Here is a 21246-nt window from a genome sequence, read left to right on the forward strand (position 1 = left end):
GATTCGTATTATTTAGTGGTTGAACTCCACACATAATGGTTCGTATTATTAAGTAGTTAAACTTAAATTTCGTATAGGTTTGGAAACTTGAATCGCTATCAATATTTTTGTCATGACACCATTTTTCGCTGAGACAAATATGAAAACTAATTTTGACTTTATATAAAAACTGTTTTAATGATTCATTATTTTTTTGTAAACTCCTAATATTATTATGGAGAATAGAAAATGAGTTACCATCCATTCCTTCAGTGTTATTTTTTGAGTTTAAGATATAAGTATATATCTATATTGATCTATATGAGTTATTTGGATTGATTGTGTTTTCAATAAACGGAAAATTGGTATTGTAGATAGAATACACTGGGCTGAAAAAAATGATTTAAATAGATTTAGCGCTGTCATTTAAAATATTGCTTACTGCATGTGCAAACAATGCATATAAAATTTATAATTAAATAAATTAACGAAGTTAATGTTACGCTAGCTAACCATAAAATTGAACTTGCTTATAAAATTTCAATAAAAGAAACATTAAAACGCATATTCCTACAAAAAATATTTCACGAGAATTCACGAGAAACAAGTACTAACATATTTTATTATAATATTGTATTGCATAAACCTCGACTAAAAAAACTCTTTTTTGTGAAACAAACGTATTTCATAATAAAAGTTTACATCGCAAACGATTGACACTTTTACCGGGACGAAACGACTAAAAAATACCTGCTTTGCATTGAAAACTATTTATTTCAGTTTGTCATACGATTTTAAAACTCTTGATAATTCAAACATAGCTAACATCAATTTATGGATTTTATGATACAGTAAATATAAAAATAGCATCGAAATTTACACACTTGACTTTGACGATTAGTTTAAAATAATTTACAGACTTGTCATTTTTTTTGCAAATTTAAGAATTAGATACATTGGTGTTAAAGTGATCTATTTTTACTAAGTCAGAATTTTCGTCATCAATTTCGTACTTACGTTTGTAGGTACCTAAAATTTAAAGTTTATAATGAAATATATCAAAAAATATTTTTTTATAAAACAAAACTAATACTTTAATACAACTAATTACTTTATAAAGTAATTACAAATAATTATATTGTCAAACAATTAAGACTCATTACCGCTATTATAAATAAGGACCTAATAATAATATACAATAATAAACTATTATTGTTATTATGGTCAAAAATAGCAATAATAATATTTTACATTTTATTAATATTGCGCTCGTTTTTTACATACCTCCGGTATACAGAACTAATTATATTAAAAACACAATTTTTAACATTTAAAAAAATTATTATAACAATGAAAAATTCATTAAACATTAAATATTCTTTATATTAGATATATTTAGTTAGCAGCCACAAACAGTTCTGTTCAAACATAACAACTTTCAATGACGCAAATACGATTATTTTAAAAAAACAACAATGAAATGATATAAATTTATGAATATAAATTCATATTTATAACCCTAATTTTAAAGCAACTCTATCGATAAAAATGTTAATGTTTGGAAAACAGTCATGCTTCGCCAAATGTTATATGAAACCTTGACATTTTAAAAAAAAAAAATTTCAAGAGGACACACCTAATAGATGAAATAATAAAATTTGAATAGAAAGTGGTAAATAAATAAAAAAATACCGAAACAGACATGGTATCATAAATTTTTTTTTACAAAACGTCAAATTTCTAGAGAAATATTTCAAAATAGAAGCAGAAAAGCGAAGAAAAAAATATTTTACTTTATTAAAATTTAAAAATATCAACATTACAATACAATGTCATTATGATTTAACATAAGTAAAAGTATAGTTAAAAAAAAAATGGTTATAATCTTAAACTGGTTAGATAAGAAAAATGACTAGTCAAACAGACTAAGCTCTTTAAACGTGGTTAAGGCAACTCATCTAGGCAATAGATAACTCCAATAGATAAATCCTAGATATAGTAAATTGACTTTAAAACAACCTGAAGTTGAAAATATTCTGTTCCAAATCTATATAATGTTAAACTCATTTAATTACAAAAAGTGTGAGATTGAAGGTTTGGTCAGTCAATAGGGGTTTCTATGCAGGAAAAAAAAAAAAAACAAGTAAAAAGATTGCCAAAATGGCAGGTAAGCGAAAACTAGACAAATGCAGCAAGTGATTCAAAATGCGGCTAAGATTATTTAAGTTAGTTGAATGCAGATTATAAAAGTTATAAAAGAAAAAAGATTATAAACGTTATAAAAGAAAAAGCAATGAAGAATGAAGAAGACATTACATATTGTATTGTTTGACTAATCACAAAGCAAAACAAGCCGTAAACAAAGTTCAAATATTTAGTGAGATGCTACATTTAGAGGACAATGTAGCGCCTAAAGTTATCAAGCAAATGCTTTGGAAATATAGGAATGTTGTTGAAGTAAACTGTACTAAAAGTCCTAGACATACTAACAAATTTAAGCCTTTTTTATTTAACGAAGTTAAGATAAAAACAAGGGATTAATTAAAATAAAGAAGACTGCAGAGAATGAGGTTAGTAAACTAGCAAAGTAAATAACCTGTATCGAAATCAACCAAATTAAACTCATAAGTTAAGCAAAGCTGCTGGTCCTTCTAGTGTATTGGATTGAGATGTCAATGTTAAATATCAGAACTTTACAAATCAATTTTACATAAAGGAAAAATGAATGATAAAGATTTATAAAAACGCACTATAAAAAGCAGAGCATTGATCAATAACTTGCAATTTGGTTTTGGACTAGGAAAAGGAACAATAGAGATACAATATTTATTGTATGGCAGATTTAAAAATAATTAAAAAAAAAAAAAAGATTTGTGGATGGAATTTGATAGCTTCGAAAAAGCTTTTGACAACTACCATAAGAGGAAGTGGGGAAGACTTTGAGATATTTTGTTGTCAAAGAACGGCTGGTAACAGTTGTCATAGCTATGTATAAAGTGTCACAATTGCAATCAAAGGAATAGATTGATAGTTTTAAAATAAAGATTATTGCTGTAAAAGCTTTATGTTGGTTTTACTATTCTATTCAGATTATTTATGCTTGATGCAACTATAAACCTAAAATGGTTTATTGAAGATTTAGACTTGGTTGTTACGTTGTTGGTTGTTATGTTTGTTGTTGTTACATTGTTGGTAGATATGTTTGTTGTTTTTATACTGTTTGTTACATTGCTCAAAAAAACAAAATCAATTAATTAACTCACTTTTGGGATAAAATATAATTAAAAACAATTAAAAGTTCAGAAATTTTTTTTTATAAAAAACTTAAACATTTAAAATCATCAAACACAAACAATTGAAACAAAAAAAAAACTAAAGAAAAATTACCACTTGAACTTGTCTGACCTTGCTGCTGATATCTCGCCAAATATATTGGCTCATATTCCTAGACAGAGACAATTTCATAGTTTTATCAAAATAATGCTCTAATTTCAATAATATATACAAAGAAAATAAAAACACAAAGGTTACCTGAAGCTGTCTTACAAAACCTTCATTTGGATTTATACAGTAGCGCTTTTGTTGAACATACAAAAATGACTTTTGATAACTTAATCCATATGTTTCCATTATATAAGCAATTACAAATGATGCACTAAACACATAATTTTCTAACTGTAACTAAAAATAATATAACAAAAAGTACAAAAAAACACAAAGGGTAATATAACATTAACAACAATATATTAAGGATCAAAAACAACAATGTATTAAAGCTTTTATGCCAGCAACAAAAATAAAATTAATAATAATAAGTAAAAAAAAAATATATATATATATATATATATATAAATATTTGTGTATTGTTCCTATTTTATATTTTGTTGGGTTCATGTTATGTCAGATTTATATATTCGATCTTTTTTTTTTTCTTTTTTGGTATTTTACTTCAAATGTAAACAGTGATGTCTGATATTTAACATTATTTTTCTTGTTGATGTTGCTGACATTATTTTTATTTATTTTTATTTTTTTTAATTGTTTGTTTGCATTGTTTTTGTATCATTATAAATTTAACTTTGTTAAACAAATACTTACTTTTTAAATTAATTAATTTATTTAATATTTAGGTGTCACTTGTTTGACTAGTTTTTAATTATATATGCATCTTCGAATAAAAAATCTACATCATTGATTTCTATACATTGCTGCTGCCTACTATGTTAGCTTTTGACTTGCTACTTCTTATTTTGCCATGTATTTCTATTGTAGCCACATGCAACTAATGTTTTATTAAACAACTAATGAACATAACTTTATTTATCACTAAAGAAATCTATTAAAGGCCCACTAAAGACAATCCAAATATTTTATGATTAGTGATTACTAAGTAACACTTATAGAGCTGACCAGAGGTAATAACAAGTTTTCAAGACAAACAATATATACACAGATAACATTTGGTTTTTAGTAATCTTCAAATTGATGTCGTAAAACTGTTGCAATCCTTAACTTGATACAGTTCAGAACTGCTATAATTTTGAACTTGCTGCTCTTAGAAATCTCTTTAAGCACATTTTGGTTCTTGTTATTTATCAAAAATTATTGAACAAAAAGCAGAATAAGCAAAAATACTCAAAAAAGATTCGTGCAACATTTGTATAAACATCATATATTTTCATAAAAACTTATATTAACTTATATAAACTTATTATGTAACTTATATAAACTTATATAACTTATATAATAGTGATGAAATGATTCAAGAAGATATTGCAGAGTTTTCAGGTGATTTAATTCTTTAATTCCTGTTTTGATTAGTGTAGCACAACACTTTTAGATATACTCAACGTTGTTGAGCCTATGTAGAGTTCTTAACACATAAAATTATGACAAAAATACATTTTACAAACATACCTTCTTGATATACCACCATTTCCATGAATTAGTACTTTACCTAAAATGTAAAAAACAATTCACATAATGTTTCAAGTGTAACATTTGAAACCTAAGTTTTAATAAGACTAATGAACCATGGCCTTAAAAACTAATAAGCTATGGTCTAACAAACCACGAGATTCCTTAAAATACCTTTATTATGTAAGCATTCTTCAATGAACTGCTTTACCTAGAAAAAAATTTATTTTTTTAAACTTATAAAGTTAACTTTAAAAATAAGAAATTTAGTATCTATGTAGCGGCTAAAGTAGAGTTAATTTGTACTGGTGTAATGTTCCTAGTTTTTACCAAGTTCTCAAATTACAATAAGGTTGATAAGCAGCCTGTAAGTTTCTTTCTTTCTTTTTAGAATTTTAAAAAAACTAAAACATAAACATTCTAGAATAAATTGTGAACATTATTAACATTAATACTAAATTGCAAAATTTTAAGCAGTTTGTTTATTGAATTTAAATTGCAAGTTTAAATAATAGTGAGAATATAGTATTTGTAAATCATGCTAAAGAATAAAAATGAAAACAACAACTGATACACAGTGAGACCTAATCTAGAAGCTTTTTTTCTTTATTTTGCATTCAGCTCCCATGACCAAAGTGGTCACTAAAGTGGAGGAAATACGTATGTTTATATTTTTCTTCTTTTTTTAACTTTTTCTTAACCTTAAAGTACTGAAACAGAATTATATCTTTCCCTACAATTTTATTCACGTATAATTATGATAAAATTTTTAATGCAGATAAACGTGAATTCTTTGCATGCAACCTAATAAGCCACTAAATCTTCGACCTGAGGTTTGTATAGGTGGAAAGCACAGTAAAATTCCTCTTACTGAGCTGCAACAAATGCAGGTGATAAAATTCCTATGTTTATAATAGGTAAATCAAAAATACCTTACTGATACAAAAATCAAAATAAAAGCTGGATGGATAGCATACTGCTCAAAGAGCGGATACAGGAAATTATTACAAAGTTTACAAAAGAAAAGAAGAAAGTAGTGTTTATAATAAATAACTGCCCAGCTCACCAGACAATTGATAATTTAAAATCTATTGAGCTCTTTCTTTTTTACCAACTAACACCACTTCTAAATTTCAACAATGGGACCAGGAAGTTGTACGCTATTTGAAAGTTTAATACAGATCCTTGGCTTTGCAAAGACTGGTCATAGCTGTAGATAAAAGATAAGATCTTTCTGTTTTTTCAATTGCAAAATGATTGATCTTGCAAAAAGTGAAAACCTCCATCATTGTTAATTGTTTTGCAAAAGCAAACTTGAAAGAACAACAGAAACCTGCCCATTCAGATGAAGATGACAACCCCTTTAAAGAGTTTCAAAATCAGATAAAAAAACTTGATAATTTTTACCCTCCAAGTATAACAGCTGATGTCATTTCTGCAGATTAAAACTTAATGAGCGCAGTACCTTTACTAACAGATGAACAGTCTATAGAAGAAGTAAAAAATGCAGCAAATAAACATAATGCTGATGACAAGGAAGATAAAGATGATAATGTGATCGACCCAGTTTGCCTAAAAGTTGGTGATATTTGGGAGTCACTGCTAGTGTTTTATGATTATATGTACTTCAGTCTTAATGGTGAAGATTTTCAATAAAAGCTCAATGCAGTCTCAATTATATTCAATAGAGACCTTTCTTCAAAACTAAGACAGAGTAATATAACATTTTTTAATTTATAATGTATTGTTTTTACCTTTGAGATCAAAACTTTTGATAACTCAAATTGTTTTTACTTATCACCAAAAATTTGTGTTATAGAATGCCCCGATAATTTGAACATTCACTAATTTGAACAATTCCTTGGTCCCTTATTCACTGTATAATATTATATTGTACACTGTATTATAATATATTATAAATATATATTATAAAAGTGTATATACACACACAAATACAATATTTTTTCCCGCTGCTTTATTTATGCTGTTTATTTTTAAATAAATTCGATAAATTCAAATAACCAAAATAAGAATTTTAATAAAAAAAAGCAACTGTAAAAAAACAACAACAACAAAGACAACAACAACAAAGACAACAACAACAACAACAACAAAGACAACAACAACAACAAACAACAACAACAACAAAGACAACAACGACAACAACAACAACAAAGTTTTTAAAAAGTTATTTAAAAAGTTTTTAAAAAAATAGTTTTAAAAAATTTTTAAATTTTATATTTTTAATTAAACTTTTTAAAAATAACATATACATTTTAAAATATACATTTTAAATATGACTTCAAAGCGAATAGATACAAGCTTATTTAAAACTTAAATTAAATCTTTTTTAATAAATGGTAATAAAAAATTTGTTTGTTTAAATTTGAATTACGTGATACCTAAACAATTTTAAAACTATCAAGCTCATTTTTTTATGTATTTAATGGCTGATGATTGCTGTGTATGGCAAGAAACTTTATATATATATATATATATATATATATATATATATATATATATATATATATATATATATATATATATGTTAATATTAGTAAAAGTTGTTCGTCAACTAAATAAACAATATATGGAGTATATTTTTCTTTTATTGGTTGTGCCATGGAATCTAGCTGGATTCCCTCTAATTACAATGGATAATTATAAGGTAAACCTTTCAAATTCTTTGTTTTTGTTTATAAAAAATACAACATTTATAACCTTTGATTCAATTTACCATTTATATTTACACAGTAGAAGAATTCATTTATGTTGTTTTATTACGTTCTTTACATCATATGTAAAGTATTTATTTAAAATTAATTGTTTAAAGTGAATTTTTTCCTTAAAAACGAATTCACTTCAATACTTCATTTACAATGTATGGGTAAAGTTTCACAACACAGTGGACCATTACAACGTGTTGAATAATTTTTTCCCATCTTTTTATTCCAAAAGCAGGTCAGAAAGATGTGCTTTTGGATTAGAATAATGGGAAAAAGTTGTAACATCACAAACTTGCTGTATTAATCAGGATAAATGGACTTTTATTCCTAATCTCAGTTCAAGTACAAGAAAGAAGCAGAAAACAACAATCATGGAACTTCTTGACTGATTTGAGATTACTGACAAGTTTCACGGAAGTATTTTTGTCAGTATAAACCTCCTAGATTGGTTTTATTAATAACTGAACAGAGTTGGTTCATATTTCATTTATTGAGCCATGGAAAGGGAGAGTTCCAATGGTTAATGACCCCACTTGATCAACAAATCCCACTTTCATTGTAGCCAACAAGCTCAAAAGTAGAAGGAAAAAACCAAAGATTTTGAAAAAGTTTCTCTATAAAGTTTTGTACTAAAACTATTTTTTTATGTTGTGACATAATGAAAGATAGTAAATGCTACGTCAAATATTAAAGAAAGACAACCTCATATGGGATTATGCTACCTCATTTACGCTACGTCAAATATTAAAGAAAGACAACCTCATGTGGGATTATGCTAACTCATTTTTAAGATAATTCTGTAGCCATTTTAAACATTAAAATTCGACCAAACGCCAGAGTTATGGAAAAAGACTGTTTAGACTAGATCAAAGAGTGAAAAAAGGCGAAAAAATTTCAGAATATGTTGTTGTTTGATTGACCTATTATTTAAGCAAATAAAGCTTAGCAATGGATTTCAATTCTTACACATGAAGTTGTCAAAAAAAATTAACTTTTCAAAATTGATCTATAAGAAGGGTTTCCATATTTTCACTGAAAAAAGGCTCAATAAAATGCAGCATAAGAATTTGCTAAAAAATCTTTTTTGAACCAAAAAAATTCTTTTTTGAACCAAAAAAATCTTTTTTGAACCAAAAAGCAGAGAATAAACTTTTTGTTTGCACAAGATTTATTTAGAAACAGACCTGTCAAACTTTAGTTTACTGAACTATTAAATTTAAATTAAAAAGCATACTTGCGCTTTTAATATTATATTTTTTAGCAAATGCTTTCGCTACATTTTATTTTCTACTTTTTATTAATGAGTTACAGTATTTAACAATGCGAATTGTTGTTATGTAGCATTGCTATTGTTTTTGTCGCAATATTACTATTAAACAGTGTTCAGACTACAAGAAAAAACAGGAAGAGTTGTGATTAAGTTCTCTAGTAGCAAGCAACATTGGTGCAATATTGTTACAATATTTATCTCAATGTTGGCTAAATACTGTTAAAAATATTGCATCAATATAAAATATCCACATTTTGATATATATAGAATATATTGATTTACAATATTGGCTATATATAAACTGAAATATAATGCAACATATTTTTTTATCGTAATTAAAAAAAAAGAGCACTTAGAGGAGGTATTGAACGCGGAACAACAGAAATTATTAGGATTCTTATGAAAAATATTTTTCAAAAGTGTGTAGTAAATCAAAAAACGTTTTTTATATCGTTACATTCCTCAAAATACAAGTGTCTTAAATCAATTTGCCTCTCTACGCAGCAGTTTATTTGTCAAAGTTCATGGTTAGGAGTCATTGGACATTGGAAGAGGGACATTGGAACAATACAAATAAATAAAAAAAAAAAGAAAAAGAGTAGCCTTTTTTACCTAGAGGAGAAACCTTGAATGTAAGTAATGTTTAGTCCATCGATGATCCAGATCACATTTAAAAGAAAATTTTTTTTAAAGTATCCAAAAAAATTCCAGAATATATTTTCTCCTATTTCCCTCTTTATTAAAACATTCCCACAATAAGAAAGGAGGAAGGGGGGAACTGATACAGTGCTGTTTTACAAAAAACTTTTATTGTAAACATCTAGAAAGCCAAAAAAATTAAATTCATTAAAATATAATTAACATTAAATATAATTAATATTAATACTTCATATTTAAAAAAAAAGCTTCGAAAGACATTTTTTACTTAAACTTAATTTTTTAGTGTTGCCAGATGAAGAAGTTTCTCATGTTCTTTTCTGTTTTTTTTTTTTTGTTATAATTGGAACTTTTAACAAAAAATTGATCATAAAAAAAAACGTTTTGCAAGTTTCTTAAAGATTTATTTAATTTTAATAAAAACTAAAAAAGTTACCATTGGAAAAAATTCCATTATAGGTTCGGTAGGTGTATCAATGATGTCAAGGGTGAGATATCTATATTCAAAATAAAAATACATAAAATAAATTATCAATATGATATTTTGTATGTACTATATATATATATATATATATATATATATATATATATATATATATATATATATATATATATATATATATATATATATAAATATATATATATATATTTATATACATATATACATTTATATATACATATATGGATATACATACATGAATATATACATATATATATATATATGAATATGAAAATATATATATGTATATATGTGTATATATATATATGTATATATATATATATATATATATATATATATATATATATATATATATATATATATATATATATATATATATATATACACACACATATATATATCTTAACTTCCAAGCAACCGCTATTAGAGTTGGAAGTTACTGGAAAAGAAAATATGAAATTTATAAAGCAAGATAACAATTAACAGATGATATGAAAGATTGCAAACTATATGAATAAGGAAAACAAGATGAACTCCAAAGAACTGATGGTAGAGGAAATAACCTAGACAAACAAGAATTTTTGGAGCACTTAGGAACAATAACAGTAAAAGGATGAGACTTAATTGAATGACGAGTAACACAAGAAAGAATTTTAGTAGATAACACAAGAGACGCTAGCTCTTTAGAGCAGCACCCATTATAGTATTTATTATAAAGAGAGAAAGAAGCAACATTATGTCGATGTAACAATGGTTGAAGGTTGGCTGCAAGAGCAGGTCTAACTAGTTTTAAAATGTATTTTTGCACCTTTTCTAAAAGAGAAAGGGCATCAATTGAAGATCCAATTCATATATGTCAACAGTATTCTATACAAGTACGGATTTGAGATTTATAGAGATAAAGAATAGAACCCAGAGTAAGAAAGTGGCAAGCACAATAAAGACATGCAACCTTAGCAGATGCTAATTTTGCAATGGATTTGATATATGGTTTCCAAGAAAGATCGTAAGTAAGAGTTAATCCTAGAAGATGAAGAGTAGATGACTCATCGAGTGCATTACCATTCATTAATATAGGAAAATCTAGACTATTGCGACAACAGTTAGCTGAAAAAAATTGAGTTTTATCGGAAATAAAGTTCACCAGCCACTGAGAGTCTCATGCTATAGTAGAAGTGAGATACTTTTCATACTCAAATGCCCCCTCCAAGCAATCAGAGAGTACTGGCTTTTTATCGAAATAAGAATAAATTGTAGTATCATCAGCGCACAATACCACCTTAGATGTGAGAATTTCAAGGAGATTGTTAATGTAAATTTAAAAAAGTATAGGACCAAGGATAGAACTTGGAGGAACCCCTAAAGTTACAGTAAATGATGAAAAGTGCTGTCCATTGAGGACAACTTTTATACTAAAATTGGTAATAAATAATTCAAAAGTCTTCAAGATGTTACCTGATACTCAATAAGAAAAAAGCTTATGGACAAGACCAGCATACCAAACTTTATCCAAGACTTTAAAAATATCAAGAGTGATAGCCTAAACCTCTCCACATCTATCTAATGCACATAAAACCTATCAGTTATTACCATTAACAAATCAGCAGTAGAACAAGAAGATCAAAATCCATATTGATGATCAGAAAGTAAGTTATTAGATTCAAGATGAGAGATTAAGGGTTTGTTAACTAAAGACTTAAAGAACTTACCTGAGAATAGGAGGCTTTGGCATTAGACAAAACCTTTTTACAATGGTTTCTAGCAATAGTAAACAGACATCTGTTTTTTGCAATAGATATGGAAGTAATGATTACGATTGGAAATTGTAGCAGCACAATGAGCATTAAAGTCAACCAACAAAAATGATATTGGCTGAAAGATAGAGAGAGGGCATGGTCTATTTAATCAGAAATAATATCAAAAAGAATTCAGTCTTGAGATGAAGGAGAGCAATATAGAACAAAAAGAAAAGTGATAGAGTAAAGCAGTGCTAAAGGAAAGCACATAAAAAAAAAGTCTGTGGACTCAAACCTAGCTTCCCAACAAATGGGTGATTTTTTAAGGATGTAAATGCCCAGGCCAAGCATGTGATTATTGGAGCCTTTATGAATTAAACAAATATAACCATCAACATTAAGATCACAAGATGAGACAGCTGAACTCAAATTAGTTTCACAAAGAGCAAGTAGGTCTGGTGAACTTTGCAAGAGATAAGATTCAACTGAAGAAAAGTTACTTTGAAGACCACGAATATTAGTTAATGATAGATTTAGAAAACCTGGTGATGATATTTTTTACTTTTTATAGTTTTTGATATTTTTGTCATTTTTTAAATTGGTTTAAAAACTTGACTCAAAGCACAAATTGTACTCAGTACTCTATCTAATTGTACTCAGTACTCAGTACTCTATCAAATTGTACTCAGTACTCTATCTACACAACATTGTACTCAGTACTCTATCTAATAGTTCAAGCAGTTGCCTCATTACTAATAATAAACCCTAAGCCGTAACAAAGGGCTCCAAATGTGGCCTCAACATTGCATAACAAAATGACAAACATTGACACCATCCATGCGCAACATAGCACTGTTAGTATTCTAATATTTTACAACTGTTGATAGAATCAGCCTTTCCAAGTGCTACCACAGAGTTCAAGAAACCTGACTAACAGTCGGCCTCAGAACCAAAAAACTGAGTTTTAGAGCTGTACCCTCAATATATGATAGTATAATGAGCCACTCAAGCAAAACCCATGCAATAAGTCAAGAAGATTCAGCATTCAACATCCGAAGCTGGAAACAATGTATTATAAATACATTTATGTCAGCCTAATAGATAAAGGAGTGCAAAACTGGTCGACAGATAGAATCTGTTTACTCCTTAAGTCTTTTCCTAGGAGGCCTTCTACAAGACAGTAGACGGATGTATTTAATATCTGCCTAAGATGAGTATTTTTATCGAGACACTATCTCTAGCCTTTACTCAACCAAGAGCCCTGAGGCAGGGGTTGTGTTTAGTCAGAGTTAGCATCTCCTAAGCCTTTGCCTAAAATAGCGTATCCTACAAGAGAGCAGGACATGGTTTTGATTGTTTTTGATATTCTTATTCTACTACTGATTTCTTAACTGCTGTGACTGAAAGATTCTATCATGCATTAGTTGGTTGCAACACAGCAACATATCTAAAGCTTTCAATAAAGGTCTTCTCCATAAGCCTGCTTTAAATGATATATCTGGGAAAATTTTAAAAATTATTAAATCTTCTTTATGTCTTAAACTATCATTTAATACCAGTGGTGTTTTGGCACCGCAGTGCTTTTTTGTTCTTCTGGAACAACATTATGGAATAAATGCTGTAAATTAAATTTTCAATACTATAATCTATTATAAGTTAGTACTACTTTTAAATCTTTTTAGCATTTCAAAATATTTTATTTTACAGCATATTTACAAATAAACAGTGCTGATATAGTTCTAATCGAACTGCACATTCTAATATTAAATACTGTATACTAGAACTGAATACTGCAAATGAATTGATTTTTCTTTGTTATGAATTATTATTCCATGGTTGAATATAATTTCATTTTTAATAGTATAGTTATTCTAAAACCAGCTTTTCAATTTTTAGTTTGTAAGAAACAAAATGAGCAAGAAACGAAAGCAAGATAGTTTAAATGCTTTTTTAGAAAAAAAACTCAAAATGACGAAAAACAAGAAAATTTGAGCTATAATGAGAATCAAAACAATTGATTTGTATGAAATTTTTCTTTGCACATCCTTATTTATTATCAGCATTACCATTACCTTATTTATTCATCCTAACATAATGACTGTTTACTACTGACCTCTTCTGGAAACCATTAATACAATTGATTGCTAATCATCTGCAAAGATTGCTTCTCTTAACTGTACTCATCATTATCTCCTGTATCTCATCATCATTTTCTCCTGATAACATTCTCTACCTCTACTAATCTCTTATTCATCCCTGTATAAAATACTGTTGTCATATTTGGGCTTCTAATGATGCTCTTTCTCTTCTAGACAAGGTTTAAAAATGCATTGTAAACATGGTTGGACCTACTATCTGCCAAGCTTGAGCCTCTCTCCAGTCGTTGTGAGGTTGCATCTCTTTCTTTTTTGTACAAATACTTTCATGTCGCTGCTAAAACAGGTATCCCTAGTTCCATTGATCAAAACTTATTCTCGCTTGACTCGTAACTCAGTAAAGTCAAATCTTTTTATTATATAGCTCTTTTTTTTTATTTATATGTTCTGGTAACTTGGTTGCTTGCAGCCTTGTTAGGAGTGAATTAGATAGAAGAATATTAAAAAAAATGTAATACTTTTAAAATAATTCTATTTTTTTTTTACATAAAAACACTAATAATCTTGTTTAGTAGGAATTTAAAGTGAAATTATAGCTGAAAGATGACAGAAATGGTAACACAAATACATATATAAATATATGTATATATATATATATTAGGATTATGACATTTTTTAAATCTGTTGTGGCCATACTTCTATAAACTGAGAAATGTTGAGTAATTGATAAAAAACTGGTTTAATGGTAGTCTAATTGCAAAAATATCCCCCCCCCCTCCCTTGATAATAATGTGATTTTTCATAAATTACATGAGGACGCATGAAGCTTATTTCCAACCCATTTATAAACAGCCACAAAAATAAATAAAACTAATTGTAAATTATATTTAGTATTTATAAACTACATATCATTGAAGTGGATCAATAAAAATAATTATTTTCAGCAAGTTAGTTTTAACACTTCACAGGTCATTCTTTCCAATAAATTTCACATTTGCATATTCCTATTTTTTTTGAATTTTGAAGGAGATCTTCCATCAATTTAACGCCTCGTTCAGCAATGATGTTTGTTCTTGAAATATGAACTACACTATCTTTTTTGCTCCAGTGTTTCATAAAGCACTTTAAAGCAGCTGTACACTTAATTTCAGTCAATGCATCAAGCATATAGTCATGATTTATCATCAAATAATTGTTTGCTGAACCAAAGTTTTTTCTATTGATTTGCAATAAAAGTTGCTGCACTTTCAAGTTCACACCTCCATGTTGGTATAAGAAAATAGGCAAGAAGAACATATGATGCTCTAGAGTTCCATCTAGCACTATGCAATGGAGGAAGCTTGTGCCACTTAATTTTTGGTAATTTTTTATGATTCTTGAAGTAACGAAAAGCTTCACATAACTTATAAAGGATTTTGAAGCATCTCGCCATCCCAAGTTTATGTAATGATTAGGCTCAGCTTCATATGTATAATTTTTTTGAAGATTTTCATAACTTTCCGTTAAGTCCTTCACAAATTTATAATCAAAACCAGGACTTGTTGATTTACAATTTACAAAATGATCCAAAACGTGTTTTAAAAGGAGATCCAGTATATGATGCTGACATCCTTAATATTGTGGTTTAGTAAAGCTGGTTTCCATTTCATTTTGTATTTTTACTATACCATTTAATCTTCCTGTGTTTACTGCTGTTGTGTCACATATAATCATTGAAATACATTTCCGTGCATCAAAATCATTTAGCAATTTTTTAAAAGCTTCAAAAATATCATTGGATTTTCCACTTTTACATTTAACAATTCCTAAGTTAATTTTCCTTTTCTCATTTTGAAGTATCACAACTTGGTTTTCAGTCTTGTTTATTATCTTTCCATCAAAATGTAGGCAGAATTGTTCTTCTTGTACCATTTTAGCAACAATTTTCTTCATGCTTTCCCCTTGCCTTATAGTTGATCTCCATATTCCTGTCTGACTTGGAGTTTCTATTTCAATACCTTTTTCAAATAACTTTTTACAGATTCTAGCAGATTTATTTGTACTTAAAGATTCAGTTATCACAAGATTATATGCTAACTTTGTTCTATTATATACTCTCTTTCTTGATTTTTTTAATTCCACTGGTTCATAATTGTCTTGTGAATCTAAATCTGAACCACTTTCTTCTGATGCAGTTGAACTGCTAACCGGACAATTATTTGCTTTGCTTGTAGAAGTTGTATCTTTTGCATTACAAACTCTGATTTTTGAAGCATGTAATGACACGTGCGTGTTATTACTGTGACCAACTTCTCCTGAACTTAATAATTGTATGTTATAAAATTTTTTATCTTCCAGACTAAGCCATATGCCCTTAATATTGATGATATCAAAAAGATCTCCAAAAACAGAGCATTCTTCATTTTTGCCAGGCTTTTTAAGATACTTGTCATGTTTTTCTATAACCTTTTCAATTTTTCTTCCAACTAATTTTTTAGAAATACTTGGAAAGTTGAGTTTTTTTTTCGAAATAAGTAAATTACTTATTTCGATTGCTATCGAAATAAGTAATTTACTTATTTCGATAGCAATTAACTTTACTCTTTCTTCTCTGCTTTTTCAATTGATGCCAGGTAGTTGTAACGTCCAATAATATAGTTTTTTTTAGCATTCTATTAAATGAATCTAATGGTTTTTCAATAAAGGGTAGAACACTTCTTGATGTTATACATTTTTCAAACAAAACTAAATTTTTTGTCCATACTCTTGAATATTTGTCAACAACAGTTTTGCTATATTTATTTGACATATTAGAAAAATCTAAAATGCATGGATAATATATGTTAATAATGTTCTATGTTTTAATATTATTTTGATAAAAATACTTTTCTTTAAAAATTTACTGTATAAATATAAAATTAATTAAAAAAGACATTGAAAAGAGTAAAGACAAAAGAAATGAGTAAAACATAAAACGCATTAGTATTAACTATTTTCTGTATATGTGTAATTTTTCAGTTCAGACCAACACATCAAAGGTATTATAGACAAATACATACATAATTCAATTCTGAAGAATCAAATGATACCTTTTGTAGATAAAAACATGATGGACATTCCAACAGGACAATTATCCCAAACACACATCAAAACTCGTTAAAACATGATATGTATGAAATCATTGCAATGCTCAATCTCCTAACAAAAATCCTATTGAGAATATATGGAAACAACTTGATGATAAAATACATTTACATAGTAGGTTCAGAAATACTGAAGAGTTGTATCAAGAAGAATCGTAAAATTCAAATTGCCTGGTCACAAATAAAAGTTCAAACTGACATAAATGTGCTGAGGTTATTAAGAACATAACATAAATGTACTGAGGTTATTAAGAACATAATATAAATGTATTGAGGTTATTAAGAACATAACATAAATGTACTAAGGTTATTAGGAACATAACATTAATGCACTGAGGTTATTAAGAACAATAGATATGCCATCAATTACTGATCTGGTATGCTTTTGATGATATACTCTTAAAAGTTTCTTAAGTTTGGAGTTGAAATTTTTACTTTCTGCAATTTTATTGGTATATTTATATTTCAATATATATTTACTTTACATACAACAGTTGTATACACTATATTTTACTTTAATTAAAACTATGAGATTAAAATAAAACTGAAATAGCAACTAGTGTACTTTTTTAATGCTGAACTTTATCATTTTCGTATTTATGTAACAAATTGTTACCCTATTTTTGTTACATTAATTTATATTATATTATGGCATTTTCAGAAAACGAAGAAAGAACAATAATAAAAGAAAAAATTGCTATTCCATGTCAAATACTGAGTCAATGGAGTGACACTTCCTTGCAGCAGCAGGCTGTAAGGTAGTTGATGTATGTGCTGAAGCCCCCAGCAACAGGCTATTTCAGTGTGATGTCAGAGATTCTATCTAAACACGCGTTCATAGTTACATACATATATACATGCACATATACATATACATATATGTGTGTGTATATATATATATATATATATATATATATATATATAAAATATATATATATATATATATATAATATATATATATATATATATATATATATATATATATATATATATATATATATATATATATATATACGTATAATTATAATTTTGTCATATAATACACTCATTTTTATTTTCTTTAACATTGTTTTAACATTTTAAACTGTGAAACATTAACTTTGACAAATAAAGCCACTGTGTTGAGAAACTAAACTGAGCACAATACTAACGGTAATGGGAGGATCGAACTCGGTTTTTGATCTTTGTTTTGGTACCTAAATTTTGACCATGATCTATATTTTAATACAATATATGGTGTAAGATAAGTGATCATATATAATGAATGATTTATAGTGCAACTGAAACAAGCAACAAAAAATAGTGATTTAAAAACAGATCAAAAATATGCCAAAAATTACAAAAATAAAATAGATGCATCTAATAAGAAAATATAGAAAATTTCTATTGGCCATTTATCTCTATCTTTAATTAATTTATAAATATACCTACAATATTATTACAATTTTATATATATTTTGTATACAAATTGACTAAAACATACTAATGTGAACGACGGTAAAGTATTTTTTACTTTTAACTACTTTTTTCATTACTTCTTTTTTCTAATTTACAGCAGCAAAGCTTTTTATTTATAATTTACAGCAGCAAAGCTGTTTTATTTACGATCTATTATTGATTGATTATGCTGCTTTTTTCTAATTTACAGCAGCAAAAGCTGTTTTATTTATGATCTATTATTGATTGATTATGCTGCTTTTTTCATTGTTGCCATAACTAACCAAATTAATATTGAATTTAGTATTTGGAGTAATCATTTAATTAATACTTAAAATTAAAAATTATTTGTTAAATTTAAATCGAAGTCTTAATGTCAATTAAATTAAAATATAAACTTAAATAAAAAATTAAGTTTTTTTTCATTTTGTTTTCAAACTTGTTATTCTTTAAGATAAGCATAACTAATTTGCAAATCTTTTTGCAAATACTGTGATTGTTTGTGAATACCTAACATGTTTGTGAATACCTAACACGTTTGTGAATACCTAAACACGTACAAAAAAGTAATATAAAACTTATAAAAGTTTTTTGAATAAGTATCTTAAAGAGTACATGCTATCTAATGATTGTTAATCTTAAAGAGCACATGCTATCTAATGATTGTTAATCTTAAAGGGCACATGCTATCTAATGATTGTTAATCTTAAAGGGCACATGCTATCTAATGATTGTTAATCTTAAAGGGTACATGCTATCTAACGATTGTTAATCTTAAAGGGTACATACTATCTAATGATAGTTAATCTTAAAGGGTACATGCTATCTAATGATTGTTAATCTTAAAGGGTACATGCTATTTAATGATTGTTAATCTTAAAGGGTACATGCTATTTAATGATTGTTAATCTTAAAGGGTACATGCTATCTAATGATTGTTAATCTTAAAGGGCACATGCTATCTAATGATTGTTAAACTTGTTTTAATGTGGAATGATTTCAACTTCAATATAAAGTTTTTTAAACTCAATAAAAACATTTTTATTTTATTGTTTTATTATTACCAAAAAATTTTTATTTTAAAATTTCTTTATAACAAAACTTTTGACAAATTTTTACATAAAATAACAAAATTTTTGACTACCTGAAATTTTGTGGAAAATTAGGTTTTATGAGATTTGCTTCTATGGGATGACGAATACAAACTATGTGGGTGATTCCATGCTCTTTTAAAACTTCTAACTAAATTGAAACCATGGGTAACTGTTACCATGACTGTAGTTTATTGTTGCTACTTTTATATAAACATGACAAACCTTATTTTTAGTAACAGCAGCATATGGTCCTAAGTAAATACAAGGAACTATTTCCTTAAAAAAAAGCAACCAAATAAAACAATAATGATACGTTCGACTGTGAAAAAATAAGTTATAAATAATTATAATTACATTTAATAAAAATATCAAAACTATACTTGCATACTTCTTCTCATATGATAATGCCAATCCTATATCGGGTGATTAAAAAAATATTGATTGTAAAAAATTTTTTAAAAAACCTCAAGAAATATTTTTTTAAACATGTGAACAAAACATGAAAAACATGTGAACAAAACATGAAAAACATGTGAACAAAACATGAAAACATGTGAACAAAACACGAAAATCATGCGAACAAAACATAAAAAACATGCAAACAAAACATAAAAACAAATAACAATGAACAAAATAAAGAAACAATCAAGTAAAAAAAATTGGAAAGTGTTTTGTTAACTTTTTAATTACAATTCCAAACTTATTTCCTTTTTTTTTTCTTTCAAAAATGAAGCTAATTTTTGTATAAAACATAAACACACTGACACTGACAAATAAAACATAAACACACTGACACCTAAAACACAAACACACTGACACCTAAAACATAAACACACCAACACCTAAAACATAAGCACACTAACACATAAAACATAAACACACTGACACCTAAAATATAAACACACGACACATGAAACATAAACACAATGACACACAAAACACAAACAGACTGACACATAAAACAAAAACACACCGACTTATAAAACATAAATACACTAACACATAAAATATAAATGCCCTAACACAAAACATAAACTGATTGATAGATAAACTCATTGGTTCATAAAACAAAAATAGTAAAACTTTTAGATTTCATTTTTATTCAAATTTAAGAATTTATTAAAAAAATTAAACGATTCAATTAATAACAACAAAAAAAATCATAAGTTGAAACAAGTTAATTAATCCATTATTATCAAAAAAAAAATCCTCATTTAAAATAACATTATTAATAATTTAAGAAAAAAAAATTCCTTTATAACAACATTTTAAACAACTTTTAAAACAAAAATTAAATTTTTAATTATTTTGTTATTCAAATCTTTATCACTAACAACTTTAAAAATAATTAAAAACAATTTTATAGAGAATATTTAAAATGCGTTATTTAAAAAAAAAATAAAAACATAATTTTATCAAAAATAAAATTACCTTCTCCTCCTGGTCAGGAGGTAAAGAAGGAAAACTTAAGCTTTGGAAAACAGCATTAGTTAGCATAATTCTTGTTTATACTAAAAAAGATTATGGGTAAACAAAGTTCCACAAATTATTCAAAAAAAAAATTCTTTTTTAATTTTTAAAATTTGCTTAATTTTTTGTAATACTATTTTACAAGAGTTAATAATTTACATTAGTTATTAATTACAATTTATAAATTGTATACATAATGTTTTAATAAATAATGTTTATAAATTGTATACATAATGTTTTAATAAACAATGTTTTTAAATTGTATACATAATGTTTTTATAA

General features: G+C 26.7%; 1 protein-coding gene across 2 annotated transcripts; it reads right to left on the reverse strand.

The window, feature by feature from the left end:
* Positions 1-733: 733 nt before the first annotated feature.
* LOC100203322 (serine/threonine/tyrosine-interacting protein) lies at positions 734-21055 on the reverse strand. 2 transcript variants are annotated; one of them, XM_065806222.1, is made up of 10 exons: positions 20926-21055; positions 19883-19907; positions 19717-19745; positions 19545-19642; positions 9986-10046; positions 5071-5107; positions 4897-4936; positions 3511-3634; positions 3367-3424; positions 734-1008 (listed from the first exon to the last, which is right to left on the reverse strand). In XM_065806222.1, the coding sequence occupies exons 1-10, from the start codon at positions 20989-20991 to the stop codon at positions 920-922; spliced, it is 627 nt and encodes a 208-aa protein (XP_065662294.1). In that variant the 5' UTR covers positions 20992-21055; the 3' UTR covers positions 734-919. The 2 variants fall into 2 exon arrangements, with proteins under 2 accessions (XP_065662294.1, XP_065662293.1); XM_065806221.1 differs by having other exon boundaries at positions 19717-19770; positions 19875-19907.
* Between the last annotated feature and the right edge of the window lie 191 nt (positions 21056-21246).

Source organism: Hydra vulgaris, chromosome 09, assembly GCF_038396675.1.
Source record: "Hydra vulgaris chromosome 09, alternate assembly HydraT2T_AEP".
Classification (NCBI taxonomy): Eukaryota; Metazoa; Cnidaria; class Hydrozoa; order Anthoathecata; family Hydridae; genus Hydra; species Hydra vulgaris.

Coding starts and splice junctions, on each gene's coding strand:
- LOC100203322 (XM_065806221.1), bottom strand. CDS start 20,991: ATGCTAACTAATGCTGTTTTCCAAAGCTTAAGTTTTCCTTCTTTACCT. Junction 19,771..19,874: donor ATATGAGAAGAAGTATGCAA/GTATAGTTTTGA, acceptor CTTTTTTTTAAG/GAAATAGTTCCTTGTATTTA. Junction 4,937..5,070: donor AGAATGCTTACATAATAAAG/GTATTTTAAGGA, acceptor TTTACATTTTAG/GTAAAGTACTAATTCATGGA.